This window comes from Nannizzia gypsea, genomic scaffold (assembly GCF_000150975.2).
Source record: "Nannizzia gypsea CBS 118893 supercont1.6 genomic scaffold, whole genome shotgun sequence".
Taxonomy (NCBI): Eukaryota; Fungi; Ascomycota; class Eurotiomycetes; order Onygenales; family Arthrodermataceae; genus Nannizzia; species Nannizzia gypsea.
Window position 1 is genome coordinate 573,758 of NW_003345196.1, and position 18,074 is coordinate 591,831.

General features: G+C 47.8%; 9 protein-coding genes across 9 annotated transcripts; 4 read left to right on the forward strand and 5 right to left on the reverse strand.

The window, feature by feature from the left end:
* Positions 1-152: 152 nt before the first annotated feature.
* MGYG_06820 (hypothetical protein) lies at positions 153-847 on the reverse strand (the record flags this gene model as incomplete). The annotated part of the gene is made up of 2 exons (XM_003170780.1): positions 153-640; positions 703-847. The coding sequence occupies 2 exons, from the start codon at positions 845-847 to the stop codon at positions 153-155; spliced, it is 633 nt and encodes a 210-aa protein (XP_003170828.1).
* An 884-nt stretch (positions 848-1,731) lies between these two features.
* MGYG_06821 (acriflavine sensitivity control protein acr-2) lies at positions 1,732-3,454 on the forward strand (the record flags this gene model as incomplete). The annotated part of the gene is made up of 3 exons (XM_003170781.1): positions 1,732-2,203; positions 2,289-2,745; positions 2,851-3,454. 3 exons carry the CDS (start codon positions 1,732-1,734, stop codon positions 3,452-3,454), a joined length of 1,533 nt encoding a protein of 510 aa, XP_003170829.1.
* A 420-nt stretch (positions 3,455-3,874) lies between these two features.
* MGYG_06822 (calcium-transporting ATPase 3) lies at positions 3,875-7,342 on the forward strand (the record flags this gene model as incomplete). The annotated part of the gene is made up of 6 exons (XM_003170782.1): positions 3,875-4,117; positions 4,180-4,445; positions 4,499-5,115; positions 5,166-6,217; positions 6,276-6,662; positions 6,758-7,342. The coding sequence occupies 6 exons, from the start codon at positions 3,875-3,877 to the stop codon at positions 7,340-7,342; spliced, it is 3,150 nt and encodes a 1,049-aa protein (XP_003170830.1).
* Positions 7,343-7,494: 152 nt separating this feature from the next.
* On the reverse strand, positions 7,495-8,590 carry MGYG_09140 (hypothetical protein; the record flags this gene model as incomplete). The annotated part of the gene is made up of 3 exons (XM_003170783.1): positions 7,495-7,656; positions 7,767-7,994; positions 8,063-8,590. 3 exons carry the CDS (start codon positions 8,588-8,590, stop codon positions 7,495-7,497), a joined length of 918 nt encoding a protein of 305 aa, XP_003170831.1.
* Positions 8,591-9,204: 614 nt separating this feature from the next.
* Positions 9,205-10,065, forward strand: MGYG_06823 (hypothetical protein; the record flags this gene model as incomplete). Its single annotated transcript, XM_003170784.1, has 1 exon — positions 9,205-10,065. The coding sequence occupies one exon, from the start codon at positions 9,205-9,207 to the stop codon at positions 10,063-10,065; it is 861 nt and encodes a 286-aa protein (XP_003170832.1).
* Positions 10,066-10,652: 587 nt separating this feature from the next.
* Positions 10,653-12,004, forward strand: MGYG_06824 (hypothetical protein; the record flags this gene model as incomplete). Its single annotated transcript, XM_003170785.1, has 3 exons — positions 10,653-10,917; positions 10,981-11,207; positions 11,270-12,004. 3 exons carry the CDS (start codon positions 10,653-10,655, stop codon positions 12,002-12,004), a joined length of 1,227 nt encoding a protein of 408 aa, XP_003170833.1.
* Positions 12,005-13,441: 1,437 nt separating this feature from the next.
* MGYG_06825 (hypothetical protein) lies at positions 13,442-14,081 on the reverse strand (the record flags this gene model as incomplete). Its single annotated transcript, XM_003170786.1, has 3 exons — positions 13,442-13,753; positions 13,850-13,857; positions 13,916-14,081. 3 exons carry the CDS (start codon positions 14,079-14,081, stop codon positions 13,442-13,444), a joined length of 486 nt encoding a protein of 161 aa, XP_003170834.1.
* A 942-nt stretch (positions 14,082-15,023) lies between these two features.
* MGYG_06826 (hypothetical protein) lies at positions 15,024-15,527 on the reverse strand (the record flags this gene model as incomplete). Its single annotated transcript, XM_003170787.1, has 4 exons — positions 15,024-15,153; positions 15,222-15,266; positions 15,319-15,404; positions 15,459-15,527. The coding sequence occupies 4 exons, from the start codon at positions 15,525-15,527 to the stop codon at positions 15,024-15,026; spliced, it is 330 nt and encodes a 109-aa protein (XP_003170835.1).
* Positions 15,528-17,330: 1,803 nt separating this feature from the next.
* Positions 17,331-18,073, reverse strand: MGYG_06827 (hypothetical protein; the record flags this gene model as incomplete). The annotated part of the gene is made up of 3 exons (XM_003170788.1): positions 17,331-17,424; positions 17,654-17,952; positions 18,008-18,073. The coding sequence occupies 3 exons, from the start codon at positions 18,071-18,073 to the stop codon at positions 17,331-17,333; spliced, it is 459 nt and encodes a 152-aa protein (XP_003170836.1).
* Position 18,074: the final 1 nt, after the last annotated feature.

Consider the following 18,074-nt stretch of genomic DNA (forward strand, 5'->3'; position numbering starts at 1 on the left):
ATACTGCCATGCTATGCTGGAAAATCAAGCTTTGCCACCCCAAAGTATCCTTTTTAACTCCGTAATATCCCCGACAACCAAACCTGCCGACGCCGTGTATATGCACCATGCGAATAACTCAAAGTAAATAGGAAAAGTAGAAAAAACAACATTCAACTCATCCTATCGGCCGAAGCAGGAGATCGAACGGCATCCGAACAAGGGGAGACCACATTCACACTTCCCCTAGCCACAGACTCTTGGATAACGGGCATAGGCTTCTTAGGTGGCAGCAGAGTAGTCTGGATCGGTCTAAGAGGTCTAGGAACCTGAGACGAGTAATGGCGAGGAACAGACTCTGATCGAAGAGCCTGTGTCCTCTGAGGGCGGGTGTGCAGGCGCGAAAGAAGATATTTATATTGTAGTTGCGCGCTAGCAGACTGAAATGGTTCTGGTGGATTGTATGATGGCTTGTTGGTAGGGTTTGCAGTAGCACTGGGCTTGGTGATTGTCGATTGTAGCACTGGTGGTGAATTATTGTTGTTGTTGTTGACATTTGTGTTAATCCGTAGTGCTGGGTGGAAATAGAGGAGTTCCTTGTCTAGTAGTGACAGTGCTGGTGATGGTGTAGTGGTAGCTGTAATTGGAGCGGGAGATGCTTCTGGGAGATGTTAGTATATATATACATAAAATGTTTATTAGTGATGTATACTATTAACGTACCAATATCTCGTGGAGTAGATCCTTTCTTCTCTTTATACCGTGTAATGAGGATGCGATATAGAATGACCAGTAGGCCTAGGAGAACGACAAAGCTCAACACCTCAGCTACTATTATGAGCAGCACCGTTGTTTGTGATGAGAGCATCGTGATGGAGAAGTAGAAGTACTAGACAAGAGTACCGAGGACGATCGAGAGTGTTGATGTGGTATGTTGATTAATTCTTAGAGTTGATGCCAATTGCTTACCCTTCCAACGAGGAAGCAGTACCTCTTTATCTATACACTCGCATCTCCAAGCTCAGGGCGATAAGCCCCCTCGAGCTTCTATCAATAACCATCGACCCATGACAGCTCCTCAAGCTAGCCGGTATACGCCTCCATGCATCGCATCCGCAAGGGTCCGGAGTAACCCCTCTCCTACCGAACTAATGCACGGGTATAAACAGAATGAGGGGAACTGAGTAACGTACATCCACCTTGCTGCATTATTCACATTGCATCAACCAGGGTATCATAGGCCGGCGACCAGTGACATCGTATCCTGCGTCTATGGCGTGCATCTAGTTGTCCTATTTTTACCTTTCGGCCCATGCCGCTGCGGGTGGCAGTGCGACCAGTAAACAGAAAAACCAACAGGGGCTTCTTCCTACTGTTCTATTTTGGCCGTGACGGCCCCTTGACCCTGGGTAGTCTCTGCAGAAGTGACTCCGAGTAACGCGCTAAGCATTAGCCAGAAGAATATCATTTTTCGCCGAAGATAAAGATATCTCAGAGCCCGCAGCGGTCTACTAGGTAGTTAGCTGATGTGTTATTATCTTCGTTTTTGAGTGTGTTCGTTCCGAGTGTTGAAGAGAATCCTGCTTAGTCAGACAACAACCACCCAGCGCCAAGAATTCAGAGCGACGTCGGCTATCAAGAATTGACGATGACTTCTCTTCATTGTCGACTTCTTGCGGTTCAGCGTCCCACAGGCGACATTATGCCCCTTGGATTCAGGAGAAGAGTTCGTCCGACTGAGGATAGTTAACCATGTCCACGACTGGCCCGGCAAATTCTACTGTCGTAGACAACGCGGGTACGAGCGCGGTAGTGGCAAAGCCATGCCACAACTGCAAACGTCGAAGACTCAGGTGTGACCGGTCATTGCCCTCTTGTCAAAAGTGCATTAAGAAGGGCGAGAAGTGTCTTGGTTATGGCAAGCTGCTCGTCTGGAACAGAGGCGTGGCAAGCCGTGGAAAGATGATGGGCAAGTCCTTCCATGTCCCCGAGCAAGCGACGACTCCAACAGCGGCATCTGGAAGCCAGGAACTTTGCTTGCCCCGGAAGTACCGTTTTGTCCCCAGCAATATGCCCGATGGTGAGGCTGAGGCTGAGGCTGAAACTGGTGCTGAAGCGGAGAAGGCTGGTGATGAAGGGGATACCTCCGTGTCAATTAATCCGTCTCTGGTGGACCCGCTCTTCCAAGATCTGGATCAAGCATCTCGATTCTACATCTCTCACTGTAATCAATAGCCTTGCCTTTTTTTCATTATTCGTGTACAAAAACAATTGAATCTTCAACAAAAACCGCTGACTACTAGTTCTAGTTACGGACCAGATGTGCCGTGATCTTGTAACATATGATGTTCCCAGACACAATCCTTATCGTGACATTGTTCCGCTGATAAGGGACCATGAACTCCTACTGCATGTCATCGTTGCCAATTCTGCAATTCATATCTCAAATATGCTATCAAAGGGTCCTAGTCGGTTCAATGGAGTGCCTGGCCAATATCCTCATCGTGATGCACTGGTGGCAAAGCAGAAAACTCTCCAGCTTCTCAATCAGTCCATGGATAACATAGATGCCGTTGATCCAGAGGTCGTGCTAACGGCCATCCTGCTCTCTATCAACTATGAGCTTGTGAGTTCTGGAAAGGATGACTGGAAAGTACATGTCGAAGGTGCTCAGAAGCTCATCGACTATTTCGGCCTACCCAAACGCACTGACCTATCCTCTGCTATGAGTGCGTTGCGCGATCATGTCGTCTCCGACTGTCTCATGTAAGTCAACATCTGTCACTCTCCTTCCCCGGAGATGCTCACTTTTATCCTATTACGGAAATATAAGAAAAAGAAACTGAAAGCTTAAATTGTTGACAACACTAGCTACTATATCCTTGGTTCGACCTTTTCCGCTCGCAAACCGAACATGGGGTCAACCACAAGCTGCTACCCCTTTACGGATGTGTTACCGTTGCTTGAGCGTGCAGAAGCGAACAGTTACATGTCATGCCCTGCATTTCTCTTACACGTAATGCTCTCGGCATCCCATTTATCCAATGTAGAGAAGATTACCGGTTATGAAGAAGAGCAAGCACGGTACTTGATGGAGCGAGCTAGCACCTTTAATACCAACACCTGGGCAGCTTCTGTACAAGGCATATCCTCCCATAACGATTTTGAAAGCCGTGCCCATGTAGCCTCGGCTCATAAGTCGGCAGTCTGTCTCTACATCCACCAGGCCGTCCCATCTGCAAACCTGATGGACGAATGCAGCAGAAAGGCCATGGTGGAGGATATCATTGGCCACCTTTCCTTCATCCTTCCCGGAAACTTGCTACTTAAGGGCACTTCTTGGCCCACTTTCATAGCCGGCGCCGAAAGTCGAGATCCAGCACAACGGGCCTGGATCGTGGCTCGCCTCAATGACTTATGGGAAATACTCCCCTGGGCTACTTCCCGAGCAAGCCGTAAGCAGATGGTGCTATAGGAGTACATGTCTTGTATAAAAGCATCGTGCTGCCGCCCTTCCTTTGCTAGACCGATCAAGCATGAGCGCGCGGCGACCGAAAAGACGATACCAAGATACTCTAGATCGTTGTCTGATATCTTATTGCCTTCGTCTGCTTCCTTCCCGTCGTTGACGTCGTTGCTCTTATATCACCACAGCTTAAGACAAGTGGTCATGCCAAGCTTTTATTCAGCGTAATGCTTGGCATTATTTCCTGAACAGGCAGCTTGGCAGCACTCTATGCATGGTTGAAGGTTACCGTATTTTCAGGACGTCAAGTTTGAACGAGTTTGCGTATGATATTTAAGCAAAGCAGGCAAGCCAATCGTTCGGGTACTCCCTGCAGATGGAGGATTGCACCTGTGCACTTTCTTTGTTCGTTATATGTCAGCAGCAGCCATGGGGAAAGCTCAGTCTTTGAATCATGGGCAAGGCGTGTCTCAATGCACGCTATCACGGCCAGCCCATGGTCTTCAATATGAAGCTGTCATCAAGGAGATAGGATCCGATCCGGAGAACGGTTTGAACAACTCAGAGGCCCAGAGACGCTTAGAACAATATGGAGGAAATGACCTTGGAAACACCGACTCTGTCCAACCTGCCAAAATGTTACTCCGGCAGATTGCAAATGCTATGACATTGGTAAGCTCCAACCCTCTCTCTATAGGTATCCACTAGATAACTTCGACTAACTCGGCGAGTAGATTTTGACAATGGCTATGGCAGTGAGCTTTGGTATCAACGCTTGGATTGAAGGAGGTGTGCTAGCAGCAGTCATTTTCATCAATATCGGTATAGGCTTTGTCCAAGAATTTCAAGCCGAAAAGACCATGAGCTCGCTTCGATCATTGAGTTCCCCGACTGCATGTGTAGTACGAGACGGGAGTCAAATTACTATTGCGACTGCAGATATTGTACCCGGTGACATAGTAGAGATGAAGACTGGTGACACAGTCCCAGCAGATGTGAGGTAAGTAATATGCTAGTTGTGGCGTAGGTATACTCCTTGCTAATGTTGCGAAGACTTATAGAGGCAGTCAATTTCGAAACCGATGAGGCCTTGCTCACTGGAGAATCTGTACCCGTGCGGAAAGACGCCAATTCGGTTTTCAGTGATGAGACTGGACCTGGTGATCGCCTAAATATCTGCTTCAGCTCGTCTATTGTTACAAAAGGTCGAGCCAGAGGCATCGTCTTTTCAACTGGTATTTATACAGAAATTGGAGCTATTGCAACTGCACTTCGAGCGAAGGGCACGCGGCATAGACACGTAAAGCGTAACCCAGACGGATCTGCCAGTTTTTATCGCTATGTTGAAGCCGGCGCTCTAACGGTGTATGATGCTATTGGTGAGATTCTGGGCTTAAATGTTGGTACGCCATTGCAAAGAAAGCTTTCCAAGCTTGCGCTCCTCTTACTCGGAACTGCTGTCATCTGTGCCATTATCGTGCTTGCTGCGAATAAATTCAGCAATCACCAAGAGGTTATTGTTTATGCGGTGGCCACAGGCCTAAGCATGATACCATCTTCTTTGGTAGTAGTTTTGACCATCACCATGACAGTTGGAACGAAACGGATGGTGAAAAGACATGTTATTGTACGCAACTTGAACTCATTAGAAGCTCTTGGATCAGTTACAGGTAAGTAGCCCTTGTTTTTTTGTATTATCCTAGAAGCTAATGTTTGGAAGACATTTGTTCCGACAAAACCGGTACTCTGACCCAGGGAAAAATGGTGGCGCATAAGGCATGGGTACCTGCACGAGGTACATATGCAGTCGGCCAATCAAGTCAACCATTCAACCCAAAGGCCGGAAAACTGTACTTCGAACCTAAACAGCCGCATGAGATAGATTTCACAGAGAAAAATGACACTTTTGACGATGAATATACCAAAACGGAGAGCGATGGACCTCTTGACGAGTTCCTGAAAGTTGCAGCTCTGGCCAATCTGGCAGTTGTCCGTGAGACTGCAACTGGAGATTGGGAAACGTATGGCGACCCAACAGAAATCGCCATTCAGGTCTTTGCTACACGATTCAACTGGAACCGTACTCAACTGACTTCGGGAGACCAGCGGACATGGACTCAGGTTGCCGAGTTCCCATTTGACTCTGATGTTAAGAAAATGTCCGCTGTCTTTGAATCACCGACGGGAGACATGTTTGTCTTTACCAAAGGAGCTGTGGAACGAGTGTTGTCATCATGTTCATACATAGAAGGCACCGATGGCTCGCAGTTAGAGACAGTCACCCCTGAAGTTAGGGAAGGCATTTTGGCCAACATGGAAGCCTTCGCTGCACAAGGTCTACGTGTTCTTGCTCTCGCTAGCAAACCACTTCCAGTCATGGACTGCCAAAACATAGACCTGGATCGCAAAGAGGTCGAGCATAATTTGATTTTTCGTGGTCTAATTGGGCTTTATGATCCTCCTCGTCCAGAATCTGCACCTTCAGTGCGTCGCTGCCACGAAGCAGGTATCTCCGTACACATGTTAACTGGAGATCATCCTAGTACAGCGAGGGCTATCGCCACAGAAGTAGGAATCCTCCCGTCTCATACCAACATGCTAAGCAAAGATACCCTTGATTCCATGGTGATGACAGCTCAGCAGTTTGATAAACTATCTGATAACGAAATTGATAACCTCCCTGAGCTTCCTCTGGTAGTAGCGCGATGTGCGCCCAACACCAAGGTTCGGATGATCAATGCACTGCATAGACGCAAAAAATTTGCCGCCATGGTAAGGGAAACCCCCCCTAACACTTACCCCTTGGACATATAGAAACTGACTATATTAGACTGGTGATGGTGTTAATGACTCGCCATCCCTCAAGAACGCCGATGTTGGTATTGCCATGGGTCTAGCTGGGTCCGATGTTGCTAAGGATGCATCAGATATCATTTTAACGGATGATAACTTTGCTTCAATTCTTAATGCCATCGAGGAAGGCCGGCGTATATTTGATAATATACAGAAGTTCATATTACATGTTCTCTCCCAAAACTTCGCACAGGCTATTGTTCTGCTTCTTGGCCTTGTATTTAAGGACACGGACAATTTATCCGTTTTCCCACTAAGCCCGGTTGAGATCATTTGGCTTGTTATGATTACTTCAGGACTTCCGGATATGGGGCTCGGTTTTGAGCAGGCAACAATGGATATCATGCAGAGGCCTCCACACACAGTAAGTAGTCGATCCCATTTTTTCTGTCTGCTAGAGGGCTGTTTACCCCTTCAGACCGTTATTTTCAAGTCTTGTTGCTAATTTTTGTGATGAAGCGCGGAATCTTTACTTGGGAGATCATGTTGGACATGGTTGTCTACGGCACTTGGGTTGCTGCATTGTGCCTAGGAGCTTTCACATTGGTAATATATGGCTTTGGAGACGGTAACCTTGGAACGAACTGCAACAAGGTCTATGATGGGTGCGAATTGGTATTCCGGGCACGGGCCACTACCTTCGCATGCCTGACATGGTTCGTTCTATTCCTAGCCTGGGAGATGGTCGATATGCGCCGCTCATTCTTCAACATGCGACCGTCCTCTTCATCATCCGGTATCGTTCCTCAGTGGTGTCGCGATATCTGGCAGAATCCGTTCTTATTCTGGGCAAATATCTCTGGATTTGTCATTGTTGTCCCGCTTCTGTACATTCCCGTCATAAATAAGAATGTTTTTCGCCATACAGGCATAACGTGGGAATGGGGAATCGTCCTGGTAGGCACGGTATTGTTTTTTGCTGGGGCAGAAACATGGAAGTTGGCGAAGAGGGTATACTTCAGGCGAAAATCGAGCTCGGTTCTTGGGGGTAGCAGGCCAAAATCCGACCTTGAGAGCAGCGTGTTAGGATACCAAGAGAAGTAGAGTGGGTGGTACATTATAGATTGCACATACAGCATAGATAATTTGTTAATTAGAACAGGTACAAAAACGATTACTTATATATATTCATAGTTCTATGGGTATATCTAGTATATAAGCAGGTCACGTCTAATTCTCCTTCCCTCTTCTTGTGTCTATGTAGCAGCACATTGGCTATTGTAGTAAGTATATTCAAGTGCCTCGAGAAGGCCAACAAAATGTACACACATCCCCACGGCAACCATAGCGTGGAAGATGGTGTGAGAATGTCCCCAGATATCAAATTTTCCGGGAAACCACCGTTCAGGAATTTGTCTCTGTTTGATGGCTCGTCAGCTAAGAACAAACTAAACCATGGGAGGCCGAAACTAATCTCATCCCATGTGCATAGAATAGATGAGCTTGACCAGCACGAGAAACATCTCACCTCGTAAATGAAAGCTGCTAGAACAATAATAGCTCCTTCGGCAAGGTAATATGGTAAGCCAACATTCATACTACGCTGTGGCCCGTAGAGAAGTAGAGCATGCGTAATGGGCGCAAAGGCAGAGAGGCCAGTGCAAACAAAGACCGCAACGCGAAACCCTCGCCATTTGGGGTCTTGAAACTGGGATGACAACAGTATAGTTGCCGTCAACGAGCCAAGGACAACGATCTGCCATTCTCCCGTGTTAGCTGATTTATGTAACCGGGCATACATGCTTACTTTATGTATCAACACACCATGGTCCAGTATAACCGCTGAAGGTACGGTTCGCAGTAAAACCCGAAATAAATTCCACTGATAAAGCAGCCCTGAATGAGAGTGATGATTCCCATATAGTCACACAGTAGCCACCGTCTAGCTACTGGCGCGGAGTGGTTCAAGAAGGTATGGTATAGTGCCGAAGCTCCCAGACATAAGACGACAGTTGAAAGGAAAAGGGAGAGGATGAGCTCGTCACCTTTACTCAGCGGATTATATCTGGATGGAAGGTAGAAGGTGAGGAGATACCAGTGCAGAGCAGCGTATAAGCCCGCTGGCAACAAGTGGGAGTAGATGTTGCAGGTCTCGTTATGGAGATAAGTCCAGCTGTGCACACAGCGAACAGCCGACCGAGACTCATGGCGATAGCCCGTTAGAATGAACTGGTTCCCCTCGAACCAGCTGGGAGTCTCCTCAAATTTCAAAAGACGATCAGGAGGCTGGATCGGTGGTGAATCGAGCCGTGGGGGCGTCAAGGCCGAGCCTGCTAATTTCTGTCGTGGCATGGGGAAGACGGAGTCCTAAAAGGAGAGAAGGACGAGTTTTGACGCAGTGTATTCACAGAACCCCCCTATAACTAACCACCTAAGTTATACAATTAAATCTCTGCCCGCGTCCGTGTTGGAGACCAGCCGCGTGGAATACGGCAGGTTAGGTAGTCATTTGACTAGTTAACGGCCGTGCTGATTTGCTGCAAATGAAGACGGGGCAAAAGTCGAGCAGTTGCTCCGTATATAACTAACTACCCCGACTAGCCGGGAGCCAGCCGTTGCGCCCAACTGCCCGCATGATAATTCAGTCTTTTTCATGTGGACCTTGACACTTGAATTTGGGTCCAGGCACGCAAAAGAAAAGCTCGGCGAGCGCCTCTCGAGATCCACGATTTCAGGGGCGCTCATACATATCTAACTACTTGTGGAGAAACCATAATCCATCAACCTTGGTACGGAATAGTTTTTGTGGACAAAGCATAACTAGTTACGCTAGAGGATTATTAAGTAGGTACAATGCGATGATGATGTCATTGATATAGACCTCCTTTTCAAACATACGGCTATTCATTGACTCTTAACTTTTTGCATCACACATTGAAAAGAGCAAGGGATACATAACTACACAAATGGATTTGCCAAACGCTTTGTTCGGTCAAGGTCAAGGCCACAATGATGAGGTTAGACAGATGGTTGAAGCCCTGCCTCCTGGGAGCAATGAATATGATGCCGAAGGTCTCAAGGCAGAGGACCTTGAAGAGCTTCTTCAACAGACTCCGTTATTCACTTATACTGATAGTGAAGGACAACAGCATGATTCGGACCGATATACTGTGTTCAAGAATGTGGCTCCAGATACAATTCACAGCTTCTCCAACCAAAGACATCTTGGACGCATCAAAGATCTTGCAAGTCATTGTCTTATCATCATTATGCCTTCTCGCGATCATGAAAGTGCTACCAGGTACTTTGACACCCTTATTGAAGGTAAACTAAATGAAATGAGAGCGAGGCTGTTTTTCAAATTAAGAGCCTGTGGATCAGCAGAAGTGCAAGGAACTACACGCAAAAAAGCCCCTGATGCATCATACCGGCCACGAACACTCCCAGCCACCCGGTCAGCCAAATGGCCCAGCCTAGTTCTCGAGGTTGGGTATTCGGAGTCGGCAACGAAACTAAGGAGTGACGCGAGCTGGTGGTTGACAGAGTCCCAGGGGGAAGTACGAGCGGTGGTCACATTGAAAATATTCCGCAAGCACCGCGTCCACCTTGAGGTGTGGCAGTTCCGTGATGGCGCTACTCGTCCTCGTCCTGTTGAAACACAGGAAGCCACTGTAACAAAGAGCGCCAGGGGCTATTCTGCCAGTGGTACAATCGTAATCCGTTTCCAGGATCTTTTTTTGCGCCCAGCAGCTGGTAACGGGGAGCGTGATATTGTCCTCAACCACGCGGACCTGGAAGAGTTGGTAGAACTTGCTTTGAAGGACTGACTGACTAGTTAGATACGACAGATCTTCATGGCCCGCTGCTAGTAAACGTTGGGTCGAGGGGCGTGATAAAACAGCCCCAATAGTTAATTATCATCGAAGTTTCATATTTCATCCCGGGCATACTCTTTTCTTCTTGTCTTACATCTTCAGATCGTTAGTATCTGCAGTGGCCATCGTGTACCGCAGTCGGCCGGTGTCGGCCCGCGGTTATAACTAAGTCTGTCCTGTATGTTATTGTCAGAAGGAGGATGATGATCTGATTGAGATATCTGTGCGCGGCCAAATGTAGGCGTAGCGAGGCTGACTAATACACATATTTTGACACTAGGCTAGGCGCGCTTATATTTATAACCAACCACTAGGTAATGCCTTCGTCACCTCACTTCCTTTCCTCCCCTTTACAATAACTCTGCCAGGTTTCTCTCCTCTCTTTCCCTTCTTTTCTGCTTCTTATTTTCTTGCTCTGCCTAGCTCTTCAGCTTCAGCTCCCGCTTACTGCAAGTTGTTTGAATCGACACGCCTTTTCGCGTTTACTCATCAGGTCCTTCAACCCTTGCTAAACGCCCACCTGTCCCGCGCTTGTAATCATGCAGCACAAGATCGACGACGCCAAGATTGGGCCAGGGGTGGAGCTCTGCGATCCTGTCCGTCTGGCTCTACTAAGGCGGCTGAAGGGGATCCTGGGAGCCGATCAAAAGGTGTCTCGGGGGGTTCAGGCCACTCTTCTGCTCTGCGATCTCCAGTACATAGAAGAAATGTGCAAGTCATTAGACAGTGCGTCTAGCGTAGGAAAAGGCTTGATCCAACGAGGACTCTCTATCTCAAAGCAGGAGGACGAAATCGTCGCCAAATGTTAGTTTGAGATGCCCTTTCGAGTCGTTTTCGGGACTGACATATCAATTTTACTGCTGGCAGGGTGCCAGAAACCCCGTCCAAGTTCCACCACCCCTTCTGGCCGATCACTCTCGCTACGACGCAGTCGTCCTGAACCATCACCACTTCGACAAGCTCTGCCAAGCACAGTGGGAGAACTAAAGGAGACTGAGACCTCGCTCCAACCCCCCAAACGAAAACGGAGTACATCTCTGAGTGCATCCTCTGGTTCGAGTGGAAATAGTAGATCAAAAATAATCAGCATGAAGGTGAGTCTGCATTTTTACTTCTTATTCTCAAAGTTATAGTATCTCCTGACAACGGGCTATAGTGTAAGGAGCGAGACGACTACAAGTGTATCGTCACTAAGAGCGCTGGGCCAATCGACGCCGCGCATATCTTCCCTGTTTCTCTCAATAAAGGGGACGAGCGAGCGAGCTTTTTTGGCTTGCTCAAAGAATTCTGGGCCCAGCGCATCGAGAAGTGGGAAAGCCGCTTAAACAACGGCACTGAGTTTATTGAAAATGAGATGTCTTTTTCTCCTTCCATCCACCGGTACCACTCAGCAGGGTTGTTTGGTCTTCAGCCTATTGAAGCCTCATCGGACGGGAAGTCTTTGAAACTCGGGTTCTACTGGCTCGATAAACGCCAAACTGAGAGCTCTGCTGAGATGGTCGACCTCATGAATATCCCTGCCCTCGCCCATGATTTCCGACCGAAAGATATCGCCATCTGCAGCTCCCGGGATGAGCACATCATCAGGTCGGGTGAGGTCATTGAGTTAACAACGGAGGACCCTGAGGAATTACCGTTGCCGGACTGGGATTTACTAGAGTTGCAATGGGTTCTTCAACGCCTGACAGCGCTGAAGGGGGCTGCATACGTTCCAGACAAGGTCCTTGACGACAGTGATGATAGTGACTACGAAGGCTCGGCGTACCTCATGTATGATGGGATGGAGCAAGACGACGATTCCCACAAAAGACGCAGTGAATGTGATGAGGGCTGGCAGCGTGCGAGGATCGACGACTGGGTTGGCCAGATCCAGCCGCAGACATGGGTTTAATACCGATTTGTTCCCGCCGACAACCCGACTGTTCAAACTGGCATCGACACCCCGACGTTGGCTTATGGCTTGACGATGGTAGAAAATGAAAAGGGGCTTCGATCAACACACTCAACCCCATACCTTCTTTCTTCCTTCATAATTTAACTTAATCGCTACGATTCTTTGTATCCCATGTTGCTCCGTTCTGTCTCGACCCTGGTTACCTTGTATCTTAATTCAATGCCTTAGGGGCTTTAGAGAAAACAACTATATTTAAACCTTTATCAAGCCTTCAATTACACGACTTTTGAGACCCTCTAATCAGTGCATTCTGTCTGTACTATACCTGATAATTAACTCCTAAGACCTTAGCTACACAAGATCTTACTAGAAAGCTTTTATTCCTTCAACTCTTATGTTATAAACCTCTACCACCAATTGTTTATCTCCATTCCTTGGCACTCACCTTATGTAGGGATACCGTAGAGATTCTATAGCGCGAGGACCACGAACTCTGCTACTCTCCTATATCTTTATATTACTTGACACCATTGCGAGAGCTCGTTATGCCGGGCGGATCTCCCGTTAAGACCCTTATTTTACAAGCAGCGCTCTAGATATCAAAGTACTAGGCCTTGAGGTTGGCTGCCCCCCACGTAGTCCAAATCTTAAGATATTTGTTTGTATGGCAGGCATAGCTTCGCTTCCAAGTATCTGACTCAGATAGGTCCATCTAGTTAGGGCCTTGTCGCTCCTGCAACCTTCCATAGACCTGAATAGCAGTGGGCGGCCATCTCTGGCCGAACGTGCTCAGGGAATGTAGCGTGTCCTGTGACACGCTACGTCATTGGTATCAATTTGGTGTTGGATGTGTTGACACTACGTCGTGCGAGTGCCGCTGTCACTCTAGGTAGTGCCTGGACCGTTCTAACGTCAACAGTCTCTGGCGGAGACCATTAACGTCATCCGGGTGGCGGTGGTGTGTCAACGGGGCGAAAACGACGAGTCCTGACCGTTAGTCAAGACACGCTACACCAATTCCACCAGTTGCGCTGGCTATATGATATTTGACATGTAGAGTCCGTATATTAGCACAGAAGGCCCACACGCGCCATCCGCACCACCCAGAGGCTACAACCAGCGCTTGCTTGCCCTGCCAACCTTGACGAAGCTGCCGGGTGATGCTTTCAGGTTTTCCGATTAGAATACTCCACTTTAGCCACGACTCGCGCTTATTACCCGAGGTATCATTGGGGCATTAGACCTTTTGTCCCTTGTGGTCCAACATTATATCACACACCCTCTCTGTGGAGCAGCACAAGTGCAAGTGTCAGACATACTATTATCCTCATTCATTCGCTGCTGCTAACTAAGCAGCGTTGCTTTTTAATTTAACAGCAAGTAGGAAGTTCAACAACCGATCATCTAAATGCTTAAATCCTTAGCCGAAGTCATTTATTCTGCAATGCGGACGTTAACGGCGCCGGTGATAATCTTGATACCGTTGAACAAGTCAGGTAGGAGCGTGATATAAGACGCTCTGGTATACTTATTGCCGACGAAGATCAACCCAATACAGTTGGCGGTGTCGTCAAAGACTAAAGCGCCGGAGTCTCCGGGGTCTGAAAATAGCATCCCTGAAGCGCCTGTGACGGTGTACTCATGAGTGACTATATTCGATATTCCACCCTGACCATCAGGTGTGCGAATGTGCGCACTGCTTAGTCCAGAGAAAAGCCCTCTTGTCTTTTTTGTAGATCGACCCAGCTTGAAGAGTTCTTGAAGAGTTCAGTCTCTTCATGAGGGATCCCTGGACAAGGCTGCGATGGTATCGTATCAGCGTAAGGACTGATCCCTCCGTACATTACGATCTAACAAGAAGTTAGTATAAGGAAGACATTATATGAAGTATACGGGAGATAAGCATACCATGTTTCTTGACTGCCTGGCCTTTGGCCCAGTCTGCTTGCCGTGTTTCGCTGTTGCTATACAAGTTATATTTGTTAAGTATTGAAAGTACCATTTCTCGTGTAGCTTTCCAAGAATGGTCTGCCGAGACGCGATCAATAGTAAGAATGATAGCTGTCGGGTTCATAGCTCTAATAATACTTTTCCCCAAAGCGTAAGCAGTCAATTATAAGGATATGCGTTAAGTCAATCTCCTGTAGTTCCTGATTCAGAACATCGTCCCACAAAGGATAAATCGGGTCAGGAGTGTTTTATTAAGTTCACTCGGCCATCGCATATCTCTACATTGGATATGGAGAGGCTATTGGCTTCTAGTAGTTCTCTTAGGTCCCTACTAGCGGAAAGCCACTAGTCATCAGAAAATCGCCTTTCAGCATCCACAAATAGAGTAGGACGGACCACAAGGGATAAAAAAGTTTAATGCCCCAAGGATACCTTGGGTAATGAGTGCGAGTCTTAGTTAAAGTGATATATTCCAACATAGGACAACTGAAAGCATCACCAGGCAGCTTCGTCAAGATCGGCAGGGCAAGCGCTGGTTGTAGCCTATGAGTGGTGCGGATGGCATGTGTCGGGAAAGGAAAAGAAATTTTGTGGTGGGGATTCTGTGCTAATATAAGGACTTCACCTCCACTACTCCGTACTCCGTAGTCACTTGATCTCGCTTATCTCGCTTACCTCGCTTAGCTCCTGCCGCGCACACCCGATCTGCTTTTCTTAGTAATCTCGGAGGCTGGAAACCATCACGTGACTAAACCCTTAATAAGTAATCAGGGTCCAGACACAACGGAGCAGCATAAGATAAAAAGAATCGTAGAGATTAAGTTAGCTCTATATATATATACCTACCTAGGTAGGTATATAATGAAGATAGAGGATAAGAATATATAATAATCGGCGGTAACAAATCGGTATTGAACACATATCTACTTCATAGAAGCCACTCCAATGACCGATAAAAGAGATCGATGGCTGAGGCCATGTGGCCAACTATCAGCTGGAGGCCATCCTGTCTCGAAGAAAAATAAGCATCCTCTAAAGCAGCCAACCCGCGCCCATCGAATGGACTCTAGTGACCACCAGAGCCGGTATCGCCAAAGCAAATGACCGCAGGTCTACCCTCCGACCATTCCGCGACTGTTGAACAGCGCAACCCCAGATCCTCAATGCCTTTGGGATCGCCTTGACAATCATCGGTCCTGTACACTGTTAGTGTCATAGTTTACTCTATGCGTTATCGTCAATCAGGACTTAAGAGTCGACTTACAAAAATGTATAGCAGACAGTATAGGGTGCGGCGAAATTGATGGATCTTTTAATCAAGTTAGCTGATTGGTTTGATATATAGTGGGAGTAGCACATACGTGATATCTGCGATTTTGGTGCACTTGTTATCAATCAGATCTCCAGCGGCAGTGCCTGCGCATTCGGCGTCCTGGTGCAGGCTTCCCTATTGGTGCGTTAGATGGCGTGAAAGCATATTAAAAAGACTATGGGAACGTACAATCTTATCACCCGCATCAGCGAGCACACAGGCTGCCATCGTAAGAAGACCGGCCACGAAGAAACGCATCTTGTATAGAGTAATATAGAGAGTTTGGAAAGCACGAAGCTTGTAATGAGTAACTAAAAGACGAGGAAATTGGTGTTGAAGTAGTTGATTTTCTTAAAGAAGCCTCTACGTATAATCCCTAGGGCCTTTTATAGACACTCCATCTTCACCGAAATTTGTGTCATAGAGTGCCACCAAAGTATCCCAAGATTAAGACAACGCCTGAATGGACAGACACAGAAGTGGGAGTCAAGTAACCCCGGGGGATTCCGGCAAGCCTCTTTTTCTTTTGTGTCGCTCCTGACGTATCAAAAGGGCATCTTGGTAGGTATGGGCGTAATGCTCCTTACCTCTAGTAGAGGAAGGGAAAGAGAGGAGAGAAATCTGGCAGAGACGTTGAAAGGAATAGGAAAGGAAGTGAGGCGATGATGGCATTACCTAGTGGCTAGTTATATGGGACTTGGCCTGGTATAACCGCGGAACTAACTAACTAGTTAATACTACAATACAGCGACAGAACAATCATTTCACTAACTACGGCCATTTGGCCCAAGAGCATCTAAATCCTCCAAAGCAGCTCCACCAACTCTTCCAGGTCCGCATGATGAGACACTATCGCGCTCCCCGTTGCCAGCTGCTGCCCGCAAAAAAAGGGTCCTGGAAACGGATTATGATTGCACCACTGGTAGAATAAACCCTGGCGCTCTTGGTTACGGTGGCTTCCTGTGTTTTAACAGGACCTGGTCCTTCGTACACTTAGACCACAAGGGACCAAAAGGTCCGATGCCCCAAGGATACAGGATACCCTGGGTAATGTGTGCGAGTCTAGCTGGTTTGGATCTGCTGTTCCCGCTTGAACCAGTGGTGGAACTTAGACGATGTTTCTGACCTCTGCCAACAGTGAAATCGATATGTCAAGCACGGAAACAATCGAAAGACGGGGACACCTCAAACTAACATTTTTTGATGATTTCGCCCTCCCGATTCAAGTTAAGGAGTGCTTGCTGGATTAAACCTTTTCCTATCCCAGTCGTATTGTCCAATGACTGGCATAACTCTTCTAGGGACTGGACATCGCGGAGGAGGAGAGCTGCCCAAGAAACCCTTCAGCCTTCTCAGTAGCTCCAGGCGGATGAGATCGCGGAGTTCCACTCCCGGCCCAATCGTGGGACGATGTGCGCAGCGTCGATCGGTCCAGCGCTTTTGGTGACAGTGCATTTGTGATCATCTCGCTCCTTACACTATAAGGACGTGCGTGCCTCAATCTGCATACAGTCGCGTCGTCATCCCATCATGTCTGATCTCGTTGGTAGACGTCCACCACGCCCTGCGCGTGATCGACGCCGTCAGATTGCACAACACATCCGTGTCTTTTCGGTGCCGAAGTGGCCTGAATACCTCAAGAGAGGTATTCAGTTGGACGGCTGCCCCGCCTTCTCTGGGGTGATATGAAGGTCGTTCATAGGCCCTCTCCAGAAACGACCCATGAACTTTGCATCCCGGTTAGATAGCATTAACGAGAGGCCCAGTCCTCGGCCGTCCCTCTGGTCGTCTTGAGCTGTTGACTGCCATCGCCAACGGCGGCCTAGCCGTCTGTGTTTTTCTCGATGCCCGTTGTCAGGAGGGAATATAACTTCGGGAATAAGTAGGAAGTGAAAATGCAAACTCACCTTCTTGGAATATCCCAGCACAAGGGATGACCGCTTGAAAAGCGGCGCCGACTTTATTGAAAATGAGCTGTTATTCACTCCCACGGAGGTTGAAGTTGTATACTTGACAGTGCCGTTAGGTAGTTCGCAGTACAGTTGCTGTACCCGCAGATGATCAGCCTTCCTCTGTCAGGTCAACAACTGGAGCCTCGTCAGAGTCATCGTCCAGTACTATGACCTCCTCTTGCTTCTGCTGTTTCTGCGGTTCGCTGTCCCGAACGGAGCACATTGTCTGTTTGAACGGAGAAGGTTTTGCTGGAAAGGTACGCCCTCGATGGACCACATGTTGGCGACGCGAACGGTAAGTAAAAACCAGGCATGCCAGTCCAGTCTAGTCCAGCTGGTGGTATCATGGCACCTGGGATGAGTACTTCATTTCTCTACCGCTTCCACCCTTAGGAAAAGCGTCCCGTACTTCTGTAGGGACGATTCACTAACACGTTGCTTTCCTCTCCGGATGTGAACATGGGTCTGGATCTTGTCCCAGGCGGGCTTCCAGGGCTGCAGTTGAGAATTCTGATACCAATAGATCTTGGCCAGTGAAGGCGGATGTCGTTCAAGTCTTTGGCTGTAAGCATCCGCCTGGCATTTACTGGCAACCTCGCAGGCCCGGGCGCCCCAACGATTAAAACACCCTCACGCAATGGGGAAGTAAACGCTAGGCGGAAGTGGCACTCGTATCTGTGCTGGAATCTTTGACCGCTTAGTGTATTATTTAGGAGATAGCCCAGGTTTATCTAATAAATTTCTCGAGAACCATTAGGCATGGTTAGTTATCGGTTGTATTCCTACCAATAGCCGGTTAGCCTCGAGTCTTTCACCAAATTCCATGACTGGTCTGTTTTTACCTAGTGCCATA